The sequence below is a fragment of the Anomalospiza imberbis genome, chromosome 1 (genome assembly GCF_031753505.1).
Source record: "Anomalospiza imberbis isolate Cuckoo-Finch-1a 21T00152 chromosome 1, ASM3175350v1, whole genome shotgun sequence".
NCBI classification, from domain to species: Eukaryota; Metazoa; Chordata; class Aves; order Passeriformes; family Viduidae; genus Anomalospiza; species Anomalospiza imberbis.
In genome coordinates, this window is record NC_089681.1 from 51,405,997 (window position 1) to 51,424,478 (window position 18,482).

General features: G+C 41.4%; 1 protein-coding gene and 1 long non-coding RNA gene across 12 annotated transcripts in view; both read left to right on the top strand.

The window, feature by feature from the left end:
- MTCL1 (microtubule crosslinking factor 1) overlaps positions 1-18,482 on the top strand; it is a 104,759-nt gene that overhangs the window by 12,335 nt on the left and 73,942 nt on the right. For all 11 annotated transcript variants that reach the window (XM_068192060.1, XM_068192022.1, XM_068192034.1 and 8 more), the window contains exons 2-3: positions 241-465; positions 1,956-2,114. In XM_068192060.1, coding sequence (XP_068048161.1) covers positions 241-465; positions 1,956-2,114 — 384 coding nt within the window. The remainder of the gene's footprint in view (positions 1-240; positions 466-1,955; positions 2,115-18,482) is intronic.
- On the top strand, positions 8,787-9,590 carry LOC137478694 (uncharacterized). Its single transcript, XR_011001753.1, has 2 exons — positions 8,787-9,001; positions 9,119-9,590. It is a non-coding gene; the product is annotated as an uncharacterized lncRNA (long non-coding RNA).

An 18,482-nucleotide genomic window follows, 5' to 3' on the forward strand; every position in this document is an offset into this window, starting at 1 on the left:
GAGCATCTGGTTTGTTTTTAATCATCAAAGCAGTTGAAAGAAATATGACAAGTATTCATTAATTTAGTTCAGCATAATTACTCAATGTTGGGTTAAAACTTTTGTTCCTGTGACTTCTGGAGCTGCATGTTGCGATCTGTATAATTTCATTAATGTGGTATCCTAGCAAGCATGTTTCCTATTTTGCTCCCATGGGTGAGATTTAGAGGTATGATGGAGCACTGTTTTGACTTCTCACAGGATGAGCTGGATGAACTTCGGGCTGAAATGGAAGAAATGCGTGACAGCTATTTAGAGGAAGATGTTTACCAGCTGCAGGAGCTCCGGCGAGAGCTGGACCGGGCAAACAAGAATTGCCGCATTCTGCAATATCGTCTCAGGAAAGCAGAACAGAAAAGCTTGAAAGTTGCACAAACAGGCCATGTGGATGGAGAGCTCATTAGGAGCCTGGAACAAGATTTAAAGGTGGGTTGAGAGATTCATATTCACAGCAAAAGAGAGCAGACTGTGATGTGGCTCTCTGCAATGGAAGTGAGGGTGACACATGAAATAAGCAGTAGTTCTCCAAACGTCACAACCAATTTCTTTCTGCTGTGGTGGAGAACAAATATTCAGCTCATCACCATAAAAAGATGTGTCAGTGAGTAAAAAAACATGTTCAGATTCAAAATGAAAGAAATACAGTCAAGTTACATTTCTGCATTTGAAAGATTTAAAGGGTCTTGATTTACTGAAAACCTTAACTTTACAATACTGTGCAAACAAAACCTGATATGCTTTTTCCAGTTCATGCTGTTTCCTTCCTTTTCATTTCTTGCTTATGCCAAGTAACTGGAAAAAAAATAGTCTAAGTTGCATTTCTTAGTCTAGTGAGTTACTTGTAACAGGAACAGAGTGTATATTTTTGCAGGGCAGACAGAGAATCAGAATGCCCTTTCCCTACAAACATAAATACCTGTAAAAATTATATTCATACTGAAACAGTTTTTATATCTTTCAGAAATGCTTCCATCAAGACAAAGTAAAGCTTTGTGTACATATGATTATTATCTAGCTTTACTCATCTTTCTTGATATCACTGTCTTGCAGCTGTTTTTAAAATATCATCTGTAGAGAGGACTGCTTGCAACTACAATTATTAAGAATATTGTACTTATAAATGCAAAACATAAAACCTTCTAAAACCTGAATGATTTGCTGTCAGCAGTGGAAATGAGGGTAACATATCAAGTCATCAAACCTTTTAAAATGTCAGATCTAATTTTTTCTTTTATGATGGAAACTTAATTATAACCTTATAACAATAGCAATGATACATTACTCAGTAGTAATCTTGCACCTAGATTTCAATGAAAGAGGTATTGAGTGTTTTTATTACTCACTTCTTGTAATTCCATAATTCCTCATGTTGTAAGATGTATCAACTTTACAAATGTTTTTGGAGTAAATATCTATTCTTGTTAGGCTGGACTCATAAAACCTAAGCTAGCATATATTTCTGTGCTTTCATATCACTCTTGCCTAGTTGTGATTGCTGCTAGAGCAGCAAGTTCATGTGGCTGTGACTGCTGCACACACTTTGCTTTGATCGATGGCCCATCAGCTTTACAGCACAATTCCTTGTCTTTGGCTTTATCTGTGTGATGTGCTGGAACTTTAATGGGTGGCTTTGGTGTCTGCTTGTTTCCTCCTGCTGTTCATGACATTGCCTTAGCATAATGTGGAGAGGGAGCTGGAGATGGGTAATCAAATATATTTTCATTCTGGATTCCTTTATTAGAAATGAATATTCATTTTGGTACTTGGAAGGCTTGGAGTGTTCCATCAACAGTGTCATAATTGAATTAAAAACCTCTTGGCTGTCTAGGGCTGTGATATGCTTCTTCCTGTAGGAGACATACTGTAGCTGTTGCTCCTCATGGATGATCTTCATGCATTTGTGCTCTTTTGACCAGGTAGCCAAAGATGTTTCTGTCAGACTGCACCACGAGCTGGAGAGTGTGGAGGAGAAACGAGTTAAAGCAGAAGATGAAAATGAAGTCCTTCGGCAGCAAATCATTGAGGTGGAAGTATCCAAGCAGACACTGCAAAATGAGCTGGACAAGTTAAAAGAGGTAAGCAATTGTCAGAAAAGCCATGCAGAGCAGCATTGCTGGGTTAGAATGGAGACTTGGCACACAGGTGTCTTAGGCTAATTCTTACATTAAATGCTTGCTGATATTGCTTGTATAATTGCCCCAAAGGTCTCATTTGTTATGTGTCCCAGATACGTCATCGGTAATTCAGAATCAATAGAGATGTAGATGAGTGATCCACTTTTTGTCTGGGGCTTCTCATAGGGCTTCTGTCCCATTTTAAACTATCTCCTTAAGAACTCTTCCTGCTGGAGCAAAACGCTTTCTGATTTGACACCAGCTATCTCTGGCTGTTCTTTATACAGACTGGGACTTCCACCTTCTTGAAAGTCAAATGAAGTGTGCATGACTTGTCTCTGAGAGCAGGGTTCAGATAGGCAAGCCGCTGTTTTGGCTGGTACTCCTCAGTGGTGAAGCCATCAGCACGAGCTGGGCAGCCAGAATGTGGTCTGTAAAGTATAAATAACATTGCACTTCAGGCACAGAAATGCTGTCTCTTGAGAAAAGGGATCATTTCAACTGGTGCTGACACACAGTCATACTGGGTGAAGTGATGATCCTTGGAAGCAAGTGAGCTGAGGAGCAGGGGACTGTAAAGGAAAGCCAGATACTAAGCACAGCTCTTTGCTGGAGCCTACATCCCAATCTGCAGTGGTATTTCTGTCCCCTTAACCGTACAGCAGATTGGCAGTTCACAGCCCCTGCTCCGTTTTAAACCAGATTGAGATAGAGCATTTAAACGTAATGAGGTAAGACATTTATCCTCTGAGCCCTGGTCAGATTTAGAGAGCTGGTGCAATTATGTGTTATTTTAATCTTTCCAACATTACTTGTGAGTCAGCTGGCACAAAGCCTGGCTCAGTTTTATAAGGACAACCCCTATTTAATTTCTCTGTGCTTTTCAGTTATGAGTAGTCCAGTGCAGGAGTTTTGCAGTGTTTATACCTAACAGAACAGATCATCAACTGGTATACATATCAGAGTTGCTTAGATTACTTGTGAACCTGATACAAAAGATAAAGTCTGCATGATGTTTTAACTATTCTTCTCCTTTCTCAATGTTATTTGTGAATGCTGTGCTAAGTGGACACGATACCGTGTTACAGGGTTTGCAGTCTCGGCTCCGCACAAAAATGCCATCTCATCAACAGTACCTAATTTATTGCTTGTTGTTGATTAACATGCAGATCCACTGGGTACTGCTTGATGAGTTCAAGCAGAAACTAAATTGTGGGTAAGAAGTGAGGGAAAAAATGGTCCAGGAGTGCTGAAGCCTCAAGCTAGCTCTAACCAGGCTGAATTTACCTTGCTGCTTAGGTTGCTGCAGCCTAGCTGTACTGGGAAGTGCTGCTAAGTCAGATGTCTCTCTGCAAGATGAAATGAATACACCCTTACTTTGTATGTATTCCTTGTCCATAAGAGGCAAAAGCTGGAGGGGAGCTAGGGAAAGGGAGAGATAACAGGTGGAATGATGGGATGTATTCATGCTGATCTGGAGATAAAGCAGGGCATAAGAGGGATCATGAGATGTAGTAGTAGTAGTAGTAGAGATTGTCTGGTTTCACATGCCATGAGTTGTGGTTTCTCTGGCAGTCACAATTTCACAAGGTCACTGGAGGTGAGAAGATGAGGTTGGAGTCCTTGGCAAGTCACACAAGGACAGATGAGCCAAAAGCTGGAGAAACAGCTACCCATGTGTCAGATAAGTGTGTTTGCAGTGTTGTTGACATTGCTAAAAAAAATTATTCTTCACTCAAGATGTGTTCAAATAACTACCAGAAGCGGTGCCTCCTTAGGAACATTTAATGTGTGCAAGGAATGCATTATAGATGTGCCAGTGGGAAAACTACTGCTTTATATATCAGGACAAAAGCAACCCCAAAGCCATGTAGCTTCTTCCCAATCCACCCTGACTCTGCATCTTGTCTATCTAAGGGCTGACAGTTACAAGGAGTGTTTTCCTATCTGGTCCTGGAGCATTGCCTGAGACCCAGTTAGACAGTATTCACTCTCTGATATAACTTCCTGCAACCATATGCTCGTTCTCTGTAATATCCTTGACTATTCTCTATCATTGGATCAACAGAAAGGTTTTCTCCCATCTATGTTCATATTTATTGCTTAATTCAGTGCTCGCTTCTGCTTTGGCGTGCCGTACAATTCCCTAGAGTCCCATTTCTCACTGCAGTAGATGGTATATATGTTGATTATCTTTAATGTATTTTGCATGCTGAAATACCTTTAGGAATTGTACATGTCTCTGAAAGCACTCTTTCTTGAAAGCCACCTTTGGTGTTTATCGTAATCTTTTAAAGAATTTCTAACATTTATCATGTTTAGTGCTGTTATATTTTTTTTTGCACCAATACCTGTTTTGATCCCCTGTGATGTTTTCAACAGGACTTCTTGGGTATATAGGCTTGTTCTATCTAAATAAAATTTTTATTTCCTTAGGAAAGAAGCCTTACAGTTTTAACTGGGATTTTTTTTTGCCTCCTACTGACCATGTAATTTCAAGTTGTTTTATTAAGCGCATATGAGAGAGACTTTCCTCTCTTTTCACTAAATAATATTTCTCAATGTGTCTTACTGTGAAAATAATCCTTCAGAGTCCTCTCCTCTCCTCTCCTCTCCTCTCCTCTCCTCTCCTCTCCTCTCCTCTCCTCTCCTCTCCTCTCCTCTCCTCTCCTCTCCTCTCCTCTCCTCTCCTCTCCTCTCCTCTCCTCTCCTCTCCTCTCCTCTCCTCTCCTCTCCTCTCCTCTCCTCTCCTCTCCTCTCCTCTCCTCTCCTCTCCTCTCCTCTCCTCTCCTCTCCTCTCCTCTCCTCTCCTCTCCTCTCCTCTCCTCTCCTCTCCTCTCCTCTCCTCTCCTCTCCTCTCCTCTCCTCTCCTCTCCTCTCCTCTCCTCTCCTCTCCTCCTGTGAATTGCTGCTAATGCACTTCCCTCCCAAGTCCCAGGTGCTTCTGGATTCCCATTCCATTACACGCCTTCAGAAGCTTTTGCATAATCTATTAAAACAGCATCTAGGCCCTTTTTCTGTTCTGGCCTCTGCCAAATGCTCCCCATCAATAAAATATTCTGATTTCCATTGTTTGATTGAGAAGCTCTCAGATAACTGGTGAGTCACTTGCAGGTTTTCAGGATGCCACCTCCTTCTTTCCCTTTGTCTTTTTCTTTTTTTTTTTCATAGACATGCTTCATCCCTCCAGCCTTTTGCTGCATTTCCTGTGTTTTGAGCTAAGATATGAGTTGATAAGGATGTTTAAAGAATGCTTGTGAATTTTGTCCAATTCTGTCTTCCAGTTAGACATCATTCTTCTCTGAATGTCTTCATCAGTATCCTGGCATTCACTTTGCTTACTCATGCCACTGTACTTCCTTTTTTGCTTTTTTGCTTTCAATTCTCTTAGCCAAAAGATAATATAGTTCTTTCCTGTCCCATAATACTTCCTAATTTTTTTTCAGATTTTACTAATTTATCACTGTTCATCATCTGCTACTCTTGCCTGAAATACTGTCACTGATTCTTTTGAAGATATTTCTTTCACTGGCTAATAATGTTTTCTCACTGAATGTTTTTTAACTTTACTGACTGTAGCATGGTTTTTTTTGCGGCAGTCTTCTCTGTCTGCTGAAGCACTGTGGTTCATTGATTTTTTTTCCATGATTACATTCACCTACTTTTTCAGTTTTCATTTTTCAAATCTCCCCTTTCTGTCTTTTTTACTGTGAACATTTCAACTGGTTTTGGGCCACCCTCTGATACCTTTTCCTGTGGCATTCTCCATCAGAGCTGCAGAGTTTTCCTACTGCTGTGAACACTTCTTTGTAGCATATGCTGGATGTTTGTGAGAGCTGTCCCTTCTAGGAATTTGCTAGGATTTTCTGTGACTTAACAAAGCTGCTTCCTCCTTAGAGCTTTGGAAGCAAAGGCAGTGTGGCCTCACAGATTTGCTAAGAACACATATCCCTGCCAAGGCTTGCTTGCTTTTTCCTCCTGTTGTCTGGGTTATTAACATTGCCATTTGAGTCAGCAGGCTGCCAGGAGAGGAAAAAAATGACTCCATCACTAACAAATTACCTCAGCAACATCCCTGCAGCTGTCATTTCCCCCTTCCTAATATCCTAATGCACCTCGTGAGAAATATTGATGTGTATTAAGAATTTTTCTCAATCAATCAACCAGAAAGCATTCAGAACAATTTTTCCCCAAAGTTACCTTTCCTTTGCAGCAGTGCAAAGCCCTTACCAATTCTCTTCTGAGCATCTACAAATCAGAACTTTTCTCAAAGGCTTAACAATAGCAAATGGATTTTCTTTTTTCAACATCTACACTCGACATCTAATTCACCCCAAACTTCATTTCCTTGGAGCCACCAGGGCATCTTTAAGGAACTTCTTCCTTATACTTTCTCAGGAAAGATACTTCGCAGAAGGATGATCTATTTTTAGTCTAAGTGTAAGCAACTAGGAAATCATGCTTGGCAAGTGTTGGGTGCCTTTATGTACAGCGATAATTAATTCCCCTGCAAGCAATACCTTTCAGAGTAATCCTGTCTCTGAAAGCTCCATACCTAGGGAAGAACAAACTATTTTTGCTAGTTATTGAAGAAAAGCACTGAGATAGCACAGGACCAGCTCCTGTTCCCCCTGAGGAGAATGAGTTGGTTGCTTGTTTGCAGCTGCTAAATGTGTATTTTTCCCTTTGTCTGGGTTTGGTGTGGTGAGCCAGGGTAGAGAACGAGGCAGAGCTGTGGCAGCGCTGACACTGCTGGGGATGGGCAGCCCCATCAGACCAGACAAAGAGAGGGGAGGAATAAGGTCAGGGGCAGCAGCTGCTGAAAGATTTGATGTGAGTACTGTGAAATGGGGTAGCAAGAAATGAATGAGAATTGTGTAACTGGGGAAATTTACTGGTTGTGTGTCGGCCGTACTGAGCAGGTGACAGTGGTTCTTACAGCCACCGAAAGCAGAAGGACCAGAGGGGGAGCAACCGAAGGTGTTGCTCTCTGTCTTGCAAGGACCTCTGCTGTAGCAGCAGCCTCCCATGTGACACTGAAGTTTTCCTGGCCAGCTCCTAACTTCAGCTGAAATGCTTCAAGTCCTTTAGGTTATTGGGACTGTCAGAGACCCAAGTGCTGTTCCCTGGGCATCTTCACTCAGGAAACCACTTCCAGCTGATGGAGGGCTATGGCTGCAGCTCACGTTCACTGGTGTTTTTACAAATAAGGGTAGAGGCAAAAGGCAAGAAATCCTGTTTCCATTCATTTCTGCTTAAGAGGGAAGAAGTACAAGTCCTCTGGCCCATAGTTCTGCCTCCAACATGTCTCTTCAGGACACAGACTGAGATGAGAACCAGCACCTACTGTAAATGGGCTTTCCCAGGTTACCTGTGGGCTTTTTAGGACAGTGACTTCTATAAATGCTCTTTCATCCAAGAGTTTTACTTGCTTTGGATGGTGTAATGCCCAAGTTTACTCTCTGCTCCACCCCTGCAGCATCCTATTTTTGAGGTACTGTTCAAGAACTTCTGCTTTTAACAGTCAAAGAAAATTTTCTGTTAAAATATTTTTATAACAGAGTGAAAACCTACATTCAGAAGCTTATAAAAAATATATAAATATACAAGATAAGTTGAAAAGTCTTCCAGGTATATTATTTTGAGACAAGTTTTGCTCCAAAGTGCAAGTGCTGGACTCTGTTTAACATCAATAGAGGTGGAGTGCATTTTGCTCCTAGAAGAATTCAGCTCTATAAGCATTACATAGCAAAATGAATTCTGGAGGCTGCTGTGTGTGAAATCTAGAGCTGAGTGTGACAGTGATTTTCTTTGCCATGAACCTAGTAAGTAGAGCAAAATACATGCTGCATGTGTGTAAAGTGTGATTATTCCAAGCTGAAATCACATTTCCCTCTTTTTGCTCTGATATAAATACAGATCTGGTGCAAAGTGGTACACAAGTGCTAAAGAAATTATTTTTTGTGAAAACACACTTGTTTGCATAAAACATAACCCTATGTTTTCATTAGCTAGGAATTTATACATATTTATTTAAGTGGCATGTAATGTTTTCCAGACATTTTTCAAATGAAATTTACTCACAGAAGTAGGGATATACTGTGAAAATTGCTTGATTTCTGTAATACATTACATTTTTTTAGCTATCAGTGAGTTTCCCTGAAGGGAAATTTATGAGAAACAGAGCAGGATTCAAGTAATACTAAAAGGACTAGGCAAGAACACTATGTTGACTGAATAACCCTGTCTAGAATTTAGTGCTTGTGACAGTTTTAAGTAATGAAGTCCTATGTAATAATCATAACTAAACCCATTAATTGAATGAAAGTTTTACCACAGCACCATTTTGTCTCCAATATCTTTTTTTCACTGTGATAAATAATAAATTGGTACCTACCCACAGTGAATGATTTATACTTGTTATGGCATTTCAGGAACTGTGCAGAGAGTGAAAGGGTCTGCTCCTTCTTGGTAGGAGGCAATGCATGGGAATGGATCTCTCTGGACTCAAAAAAACACAGTAGTTAAGAAGCAAACTCAGTAGCATGATTTTTTTAAAAGTAATTGTATTATACGTCTTCTAATGCACTGTCCACGTTTCTTTTTAGAAATTTAAAAATATCTTTAAACCAAAGGACCCCTCAAATTTTCCAAATATTTTGTGTCGGTCTCTTATGTTATAAATGCCCCTCCCTGAGCAGTATCTGCATCTGAAATTAAGATTTATGATTTGCCAAGTAAGTTGCCACCAAGCTCTCATTAGTCTTTATTTTCTAGGTATTTGCTATTTGTCCAGACTGGCCACCTATCATCTGACACTACTTCCAAATCCTATTGTAATTTTTGATGTGAGTTATTTTGAGGTAAAGAGGTAAAGTAACAGTGATTCTGCTGATCAGATCCAGAGATCTGTCTCATGCAAAATCCCTGCTTTTCTGTTGCTCAGCCTGAGTTTCTCATCCCAGGCATGGGCTTCTGCTGACTCACCCCCTTCATAACTCCCAAATACTTTGAAGAACCACAACTGGCCTTTGCATATGGAGTAATTATGTTTAAGTGATGGCATTTACAGCAGGAAAAATGACCTACCATAGCTGCATGACTGTCTAGATACCGGTTAGTTACAAGGAAACCTTCTTTTTATGATTAATGAAATTTCTCTGTGCATTGATAATGCATTTTTCTTACTACATAGCAGAAGTATTTTGGTAACTTTTTCAATAGCAGAGACTGGCATGGAGAAGTTCAAACAGTGTATTAGTCTCCCCATCCTCCACCCAGTTACCAAAAATAATCCTGCTGTCTGTCACATGGGCTTCAGCAGTGACAGTGCAAACAAACTGTAGTCTCTGATATTTTCATTTGAAAAATACCTTCTTTTCTTTTCATTCTTTCCCTTAATATATCCTAATATAATTAAAGGTTTTCTTCAGCAAAGCCTTGCAAAACATTGGTAACAAATCCTTCAAATGCTGTTCTGGGGGGAAAAAAAAGTGCATGCTCTCCATATTCTAAATCGTGTTTCAACTGGGGCATAAGTCCTTGGTGAAGACAGTACCCTTTGTTTTCCTTGCCAAGGTGTGGACAAGACTTTGTTTCAGGAGAAGTAAACTGTCACAGCTTTCTGCTGTTTCTGTGAACAAAGGCTGTGATTTAAAGCTGGAATATCCACAGCTAAATACATGCCGAAGTTGATTAGGTATATCCCTTGCCGTTCCACTCTCCCGTGAAACTAATTCAGATCAGCAACCATCTGGCAACTGTTCTTGTGGGAAGTGTCATGCAGTGTTTGGGGTGGAGGTGGATACCAGGGCATTGTAGATTCAGAGATATCTCATGCCCTGCCCTCCCTGCTTTCTCCCAGGGCTCAGAGGAGCCAGCACAGACCCCAAGTGAATGTAGCCTTGTGCCTATCAGGGAGTTCCAGCTGAAGGAGAAACGGTGTGTAAACCTGTAAAGAAGCTCCCTTCATTTGGTGCTCAGTGCAGAGCTGGCATTGCTGGCCAGCTCTGTGCCACCACTCCTAGGAGGCACAGCTTCCCTGCCCTTTGGCTGGCTCCCAGTGAGCAGGCGCCAGCTGTGAGATGTTTTCATCTCACATCACCGGTAATTTCATCCCAGCATCTGGAGCGCTGGGTAGCAGGATGGAAAAGAGGGAGAGACAGTCTGTCAGGGTGAGAAGAGGAGCTTTGTGAGATGCATAGATTCTAAACAAATTTTCCAAATTGCCTGTGGTTTTTGTTGTGATGATGCTGCACTTAGGAATGCGTCACACCGCAGCATTGTCATCCATGGGGACGGTATTTTCCGGAAATGCTTAGCAAGGTGAAAAAAAGTCAGAGCTATTGATTTTTGTCCTCCTTTGAAAGGGTTACATGATTATTTTTCTTCTGAAATTAATTATTTAGACTTGCTTCTCTAGCTCTATTTTTAAAAGGAGAACGTAACTTATTGCACAGATAACTTATGAATTATTAACATTGCACTACTCAAGCTGTCAGAGGATGAATGAGGGGCAAAGATCTGACCATCTTGGCAAGTTTTCTATTGCCACATGCTATAACACTGGAATTTCCTCATTCTCCATGCCTGGCACTGTGCAGGTAAGCCTGGCTCCACTGCCCAAAGCCTTGCTGGCTGAAACGCAGCCCAGCTCGGCAGAGTGCCACACATTGCCTGGATCTGTCAAGAAATTCTCCATTCCTCTGAAAGGGAAAAATGGAGTCAGCTGGTGCAAGTAGGTCAGGAAAAGGATTTAAGTGGTAAAGAGGTGGAATGACGCAGTTGTGACTCCTCAAGCAATTTGTAATCAGCAACGTTTTGCTGCTCTAGGTAAACAACCTGCTTCTTTGGGCCACAGATGAGGATATTTTCACCTATCTTGCTCTCTTTGCAAACCCAATCCATGCTAAAGCAGTGGTGTGTGCAGCATTTCAGCCTCTTTCTCATCCCCACAGGAGTGATCCCCACACCCCCATTGGTTTTGCCAGCAGTTATATCAGCTGGGAGCTCGCTGCAAGGTTAGGATGTTTTTTCACCCTGTTCCGACACTCAGCCTGCTGAAAAATGCCTGGTGAGGAGACAGTATCTGTTCTGTGGGAGGAGGCATGGCAAAGCCTTCACTTGATTTGGGTTTGGATTTGGTGTGCCTTGGTGTGAGAAAGCCTGAATTTTCTTAAGTGCCCATCATGGTGGCTCATTCATTCTAGAAAAATGGTACAGTCTGCCCTTACTGGGTACACTGCTTGAGATTTCTCTGTTTCCTTTTTCTGAACTGTATATTTTGTCACAAGATGGAAGCTCTAGCCAAAACAAATACAAAAATTACTAGATATTACTACCCAGATTTTAGGTCTTGCTCCATCAATAGTAGCCACTGCTGGGGCAGTGGCAAGAAATCCTTGCCACTGCTGGGGAGGGTAAGCTGCGCTGGTATTTAGGGACATCAGCATAATGCCTACGTGGGCAGAAGAAGCACAACGATCCATCTGAGACTGACAGATGTACGTATTGGTCTATTTAAGGCCTCTTTCTCAGGGATCACTCCAAAATAGTTACAGTCCAATCTCTTCAGCGTGCTCTTCCCTCAGTCAGCTGTGCCAAGAGAAAGTGGGTCTTGTGCAGAGATTGGTGAAGGCAGCTCACCTCATTGTCACTGCGTGTGGAGTTCAGCATAAATTCCCATCCCTGAGTTCAGTGGTGTTAAATAAAACAAAAGACTTTGAAGGGGTGGAGGACAGAATAAAGTTATTAAATGATATGATAAAACAGTTCTAAGGCAGATGCAAATCTGAAAACCTTTAAATTGTTTTTCTCATTAATGTTTTTCATATATTTTTCTGTAAAAAATAATTGAGGATTTGTTTTGTTCATCTCTTCTTTCAGTTTGCAAGAATCTGGTCCTTCATAGAACCCATAGAATAGAGGGGTCTTTAAATGTCATCTAGTCCAACCCACCTTCAATGAACAGGGACATTTTCAACTAGGTCAGGTTGTTCAGAGCCTCGTCTGACCCTGAATGTTTCTAGGAATGGGGCATTTACCACCTCTCAGGGTGTCCTGGTTCAGGGCAAATTTGGGAGGAAACCTCTGAATGGGGTCCCTCTAGAAAGCAAATTCAAGCAGCCCCTCCCCTTCACCAGTTTGGGAAAGATTTCCTTGGAGAAAAGTGGAAAAATTTGTTTATTTAACAAGCAAAGTACTCGCAAACCTGAAAAAATGAATAGTATTAAACAGTGTAACCTCTTGTTGTTCTGAAGAGATGGCAAATTCAGAAAAGTCCTTCTGTGGATCAGAGAGAGAGTCCTTTTCATGGGTGTGACCTTGGCTTTCTCTCAGTCTCTCTGGGGCTTGTGTCTGGTGTCCCGGCTGCAGTGCAGCTTGGGGGACCCCTGGACGATAGTCCTGGTGTTCCCAGACTGAGCAATAACTGAACAGTTCCAAAAAAACATCTGGCCTCAGCTAACTAAAAAACTAGCTAAAAGCAAAGGAGAGCTCTCTCCCACTGTCCATGCTGCAGACAACACAGTCCGTGAGAAGGAATGTGGAGGAGCAAGTGCAGTTTCTGCAAACAAACTCCACACTTTTTCTCCCCCCACCTTTGTTTTTGGAACCAGTCTTAGAGGTGCAGAACTTAATATCCAGCATAAGCAGGACAGATGACTGGGGACACAAGCATCATAAAGTCACCCCAGGACACTGGGCAATCTGTTTCATTGTTTCACCACCCTCATCATAAAAAATTGCTTCCTTATGTCTAATCTAAATCTAGATTGGTTTCTACTAGTTTAAAACCTTTACACCTTGTCCTATTGCAACAGGCCTTACTAAAAAGCCTGTTCTCATTGTTCTAATAAGACCCTTTAATTGTAAAAGGCTGCCATAAGGTCTCTCCAGAGCCCTTCCATCTGGACATTGAGCCATTGACCACTACCATCTGATTGTGACCATCCAACCAATGCCTCATTCACAAAGCAGTCCATCCAACAATCTATATCTCTCCATTTTAGATAGAAGGATATTGTGGGGGACCATATCAAAGGCCTTACAGAAGTACAGATGACATCTGTTAGCTCTTCCCTTGCCCGCTGATGGAGTCAGTGGAAGACCATCATGTTGCTCAGGCAGGACTTGCCCTTGGTGAAGCTGTGCTGGATGTCTCAAATCACTTCCCTGTCCTCCATGTGCCTTAGCATAGCTTCTGGGAGGATCTGTTCCATGGTCTTCCCAGGCACACAGGTGAGGCTGACAGGTTAGTCCTTCCCAAAGTCCTCCTTTCTAGAGGAATCTTTCTGCTTTTCCATTGCCATTCTCGTGTGTCTTTTATGATTAATTTACTGATTTGTTGATTATTCCCAAACCAGAAGTTGTGGTGCATACTGCCATAGGTATCATAAACTATGGGCAATTACAGGGGAAGGTTCCCATACTACTTTGGAGAGGAACTGAAATGTAGGTCCTACATGACTTATAAGGATGTGAAAGGATGGGAATTTTTGTGGTTTGGGTTGATTTAGTCAGAAGTTTAATTAATGTTAGTTAGGTATGTTCCTTGTACACCCCTACCTTTCCCTCACAGTGGTTTGCTCCAAGTTGTTTACCCGGAGATTTCCCACGGCTCGGATCCACAGTTCACCGTCAATCTTCTCACTTCTCCTGGTTTTCTCCTTATTTGGTTCTGTCAGTCAAGGTTTGTTCACTCCCTGTCAGGTGTCAATCATGTAACCACTCCCACCACTCCCAGCTTCTTCATGAAAGTTCATGTATCAATCACCCCACCTTAGGCTTTCTATTTGTCCCAGAATGCTGTGCCCACCTCTGTTGTGTCACCATTGGTTGTGAAACCCTATCTCATTTGTCCCCATTGGGCAAGACAGGTTTCCACCCCTGTCCGCCCACCCCCTATTTAATCTGCTGTAACCCTTTGTTCTCCGGCATTTTTGTTATGGCATCACTCTGAGAGATTTTGTTCCTACCACACATGGGGGAATAAAAAACTCTTGGACTCACAAACAAAGTGTCCTCTCGTCCCTTCGTCTCCCTCTCAGCGTGTGAAGCTACCAAAGCTGCGTTACCCACGCCGCAGTGATCAGCATTACCGGGGAGGCAGATGCCATCACCCTGGAGTGCCCGCACTCACATGGCAGCTACCTGGCCTCATATGGGCAGTTCTAGCTGGTGCATTTCAGGGAGTCACTTGTGGGAAGGAGCTTCCTTGACCATTGTATTAAAAACACTGATTGTTTTACCTTCACCATTATCTATCAAAATTGTAGAATGATAGCTACTATGTTCTCCACTGTTGTGGTGAACTGTCAGGGTATGTGACTACAGTTTCTGGATTACCTTCACAAGAGAAAGGAAAAAGAAATTTGGGTTGGGTTTCCTTAAAAAAAAAAAATCCCTTTTGGTGTCCTCCATCTCCTCCCATGGTAAACAGATCAGCTTTCCTCTCTCCCCTTCTACAGGCTCCTCCTTGGTGGGATTGTCTCATCTTCTGTTCCTTCCTTTTCTTCTTCACCTTAGGTTTTTCCTCAGCATTTTTCAGATACGAATGCTAAGTTGAACACAAAATTCTCCAGTACATGCAAAACAGCCCTTGAGGTTAGGGACAGCTGAGATGTGCAGGACTTCAGACACACCTTGGGACAGCAGTCTCTGGTGCTGAGGGTTGAGCTACACTACTTGGAAAGTTACTTTACAGCTGCTGCCAGAAGCTGCTCCCCTAGGTCAGGACTTCAGGCAAAGAAAAAAAAAAATCTTTAAACAGGAAGATTTTTCTGCTATTTATGGTTCCACCTGCTCTAAATCTCCCTGAAAATACTGTGAGAACATTCCTGTGGTGGGATAATTTGTCACTTCCATTCTGGGCCTGACTGTAGTAAGTGCAAAAAACCAAACAAAATGGAAAACAATATGTCAGTGAATATTAAAGTCAGGGTTGTTTTTATCCTACAGTAAACTTTATCCTTGGGTAAAGTTTTGCATCTGTTCAGTTTTGTTTGAGTGAATAGTCCACCAGTTCACACAGCCATAGAGGAGACTGTAATTTAAATAACACAAATTCAGATATGTCTCTTGCTTCTCTTGGACACAACTGTTACAAAAATAACCATATGTAAGAAATTGTGTATTCATTTGGGGGGAGAATGAAAAAAATAGAAAGAGTTCTTGTAGTTCTGCAGAGGAAGATGAGCCATTGGCACTCCTGCAGCTGCCTTTCATTGAACATGGTTTTGTGCTCTCAGGATGTTGGAAAAAAAGAAACATTGCATGAATTGCTGTCCTTCTGAGTTGGTATGAATAAACACTGTGGAGAACTAGAGCATTGTTGTTTCTGTGCTACAAGATCAGGAGAAAATTTTTGACAGTGATTTTCTTAGTCAAAGGGAAGGGAGAGGGAGCCTTTGGGGGTTGAGCAGTTTGGATATGGACATTTCACACATGCTTTGTGTCTTCATGGGTGCTTTCCTTAAAAGTAAGAGCAAGAGGAAGGCTTTGGATACAATATACCGCAGGTATCCACAACGTAATGCTCCACAAGAAGTACCATGCTTCTTCAAAGAGTCTGGTATTGAAAGAAAGATGTTTGTCATGCTACTACACTACCTGATTTTTCACTGTGAATACAAACCAAGAGAGAGGGGAAAAAAGAAAGCCTTTCTGAAGGCTTCAGTTTCCTCAAACAACCAGCATGCAATTCTCAGTGTATAAAGACTGACAGTGCTTTCCAGGATTCCCTAAAACCAGTTACTAATAAAGGCACTTTCACAACTAAACCTGACAGTCTGTTAACTGGTTTTAAATGTGGGTGTTGACTGGATCCTGGCACCTTTACTCCGGGTCATCAGCCAACATAATTGAAGGGGACAAGAGCACTAATTAGAGTTCTTGTCATGTTATAATCTGAGCTTTAAAATCTAAACCATTTTTTCTTCCCTTTCCTGGTCTGCAACTGATTTGGTTTCTCACTTTCTCACTTGGACCCTCTAGCTCTTGCTCTGAGGTGCTGGAGTTGGGTTTTTCTTGGCAGCTCAGAGAGGAGAAGGGGAAGAATATGAGATTTCCTCTTGGGCATTCAGGAGAGGAAATAGTTTGGATAAATAGCCCACCACCAAAGGCTCATTTTACTTCTGTTTCATATGGAGACCTGCTGGGTGAGGAGGATGTGGCAGTAACTGCTTGGAACCTTGTGATGGGGAATGAGAAATAGAAATCCTTAGGATAATGTTGATTTAGCTTTAATTTTCTATTCAGGAGCTTCTTGTGTTGCAAAAATCTACTGCTCATACCTGATTATCCATAATCAAGACATTTCAAACAAAGCCATTAACAGAAATATTTCTAGTCTACCTCTCAAATTCATAATAAAGGTTTAAAACCTTAAACCAGATTGGCAGGTTGACATTTCCAAGAATTGTTTTTGCCACGTAAAATTGCTTGCATAAAAGAGACTCAGCATCATTAAGGATTTATTGAGCTTCTATTTTCTCCATTAAAGTACTGACTATTATTTTCAAATGAAAAATGTACCACAAGGAAATTATTAGTGACTGTGCATTTAGGGATTTTTTTGACAGCACTCCTAACTATTATAGCCAGGTAGTCAGTCTCTGCCAGTATGACATGCATAGCAGTGACAACTTGTCTTCCTTTGTGATAGGAGATGGAGAATTTGACCAGAAGTGAGCAGATGTCAAAATGTTGTAATGATCATATCTACCTGTGTTTCTTTCTTTTTTTCTTTTTTTTTTTTTTTTTTAACCTCATGGGGTAATAACTCTGGCTTTTTACTTTGTTTTCATTCTTTAATTACAGGTATTTTTTTTATCATGGCTGAGTGTGTGTTACAAACACAGCCTTGGGGAGTGAGATGATGAAACAAAAAGTAAAATATCCCATTACTGCCCAGGTAGGGAAAAATATGTCCATGTTAAGCTTTCTAGGAGTTTAGCATTCAGTCCATAGGAATTTTTAAATATGGGAGAAATTGATTACAATACTTAATAATTTACAAGGGATTTGAGGTAGGGGAATTGGACCTTGAGAGGAGTCAAAGGTCTGATTTCTGTGTGCAGTTTTTAAAGAGAAGCTGGCTGTGTGGTGAGATCAAGTCAAGCCTTCACAAGTAACAGTGGCTATATCCAGGCAAAGAGATTTTTTTCTTTCTCAAATTGTTGATTATTCTTGAAGACCTAATTAATCCTTTAGACTAATACGTATGCATCAAAGCACCCAATATTTTGGTTTGATATCCTACAGCAAACAAGTGCCTGAGGTTTAATGAAGTATTTTGGCTGCAGCCAAATAAAATCTGAAAGCTTCAGTATCTTGCAACTGTGGATACTCTCAAAAGTTAGCTAAAAAATCATTTTATTAGAGTCTTGTGGTAGAGTGCCTACTTCTGCCCATAGGGTGTGGGATCCAGCAAACACACATCCCTTTTCCCCTTATGTAGTAGCATTTTGTCAACTCCAAACTGTCAGTTCAGCATTGTGGCAACAGGTAATGAACTAAAGTCTGCACTAGGTGAGGTTGAGCAGTTAAAAGTTTAAAAGGTATTTCTGTTCTTGCAAATGGTGTTTAAAGCAGCATCTGGGGCTTGCTGTTTGATCAAGCAAACCTTCAAGGTAAATCTGTTTAGTGTAACTTTTGATTGCCAGTGCTGAAATCTCAGCATGGAATGAGGTTTGTTTGTAAACAGCAGTAACAAAAAGGTTCTGCTGACAGACTGTATTCCTTGGCATTGGGTCGGCTGCTCTCTGCTATGATAAGCAGAGGTAGCCTCTTGCAACTGCACATCTGAGGGCACCGGCCAACCAATCTTCTGCCTTTGATAGGGGATAATTCATTCATCTGCCAGGAGGAATGGAAAAGAACATGTCTCCTTTCCTTTCTTTGTGAAGTTACGTGTACAAATATTCCTCCTGCAGAGCAGACACCTGATCTGCTGTGCACCTGGGGCAGCTGCTTGCCTACTTACAGATACACCAGCTGCAGGTGGCTGTCTCTCTTCTGCTCTTCTTTGGAGCATTTCTTGGATGAGGGACACTGGAGCTAAAGACTCAAAGTGAAAATTCACCTATGGCAGTGAAAGTATGTCTTAATTCTCAGAGGATTTAATAGTTATCTGAGATCATGTGCATGCTCTGTATTTTGTCTCACAATTGTCAGCAGAGTTTTCATGAAAGAGAAGCAGAAGGAGAAAGGAAATTATAATGCCCGGATTTTTAGCAAGTGATGGTACAAAGGGTTGGATTGTGGAAAGAGAACAGCTCTTTCAGATATAAAGCATGATAAATTGCTTCATCATAATGATGCTCATCTGAA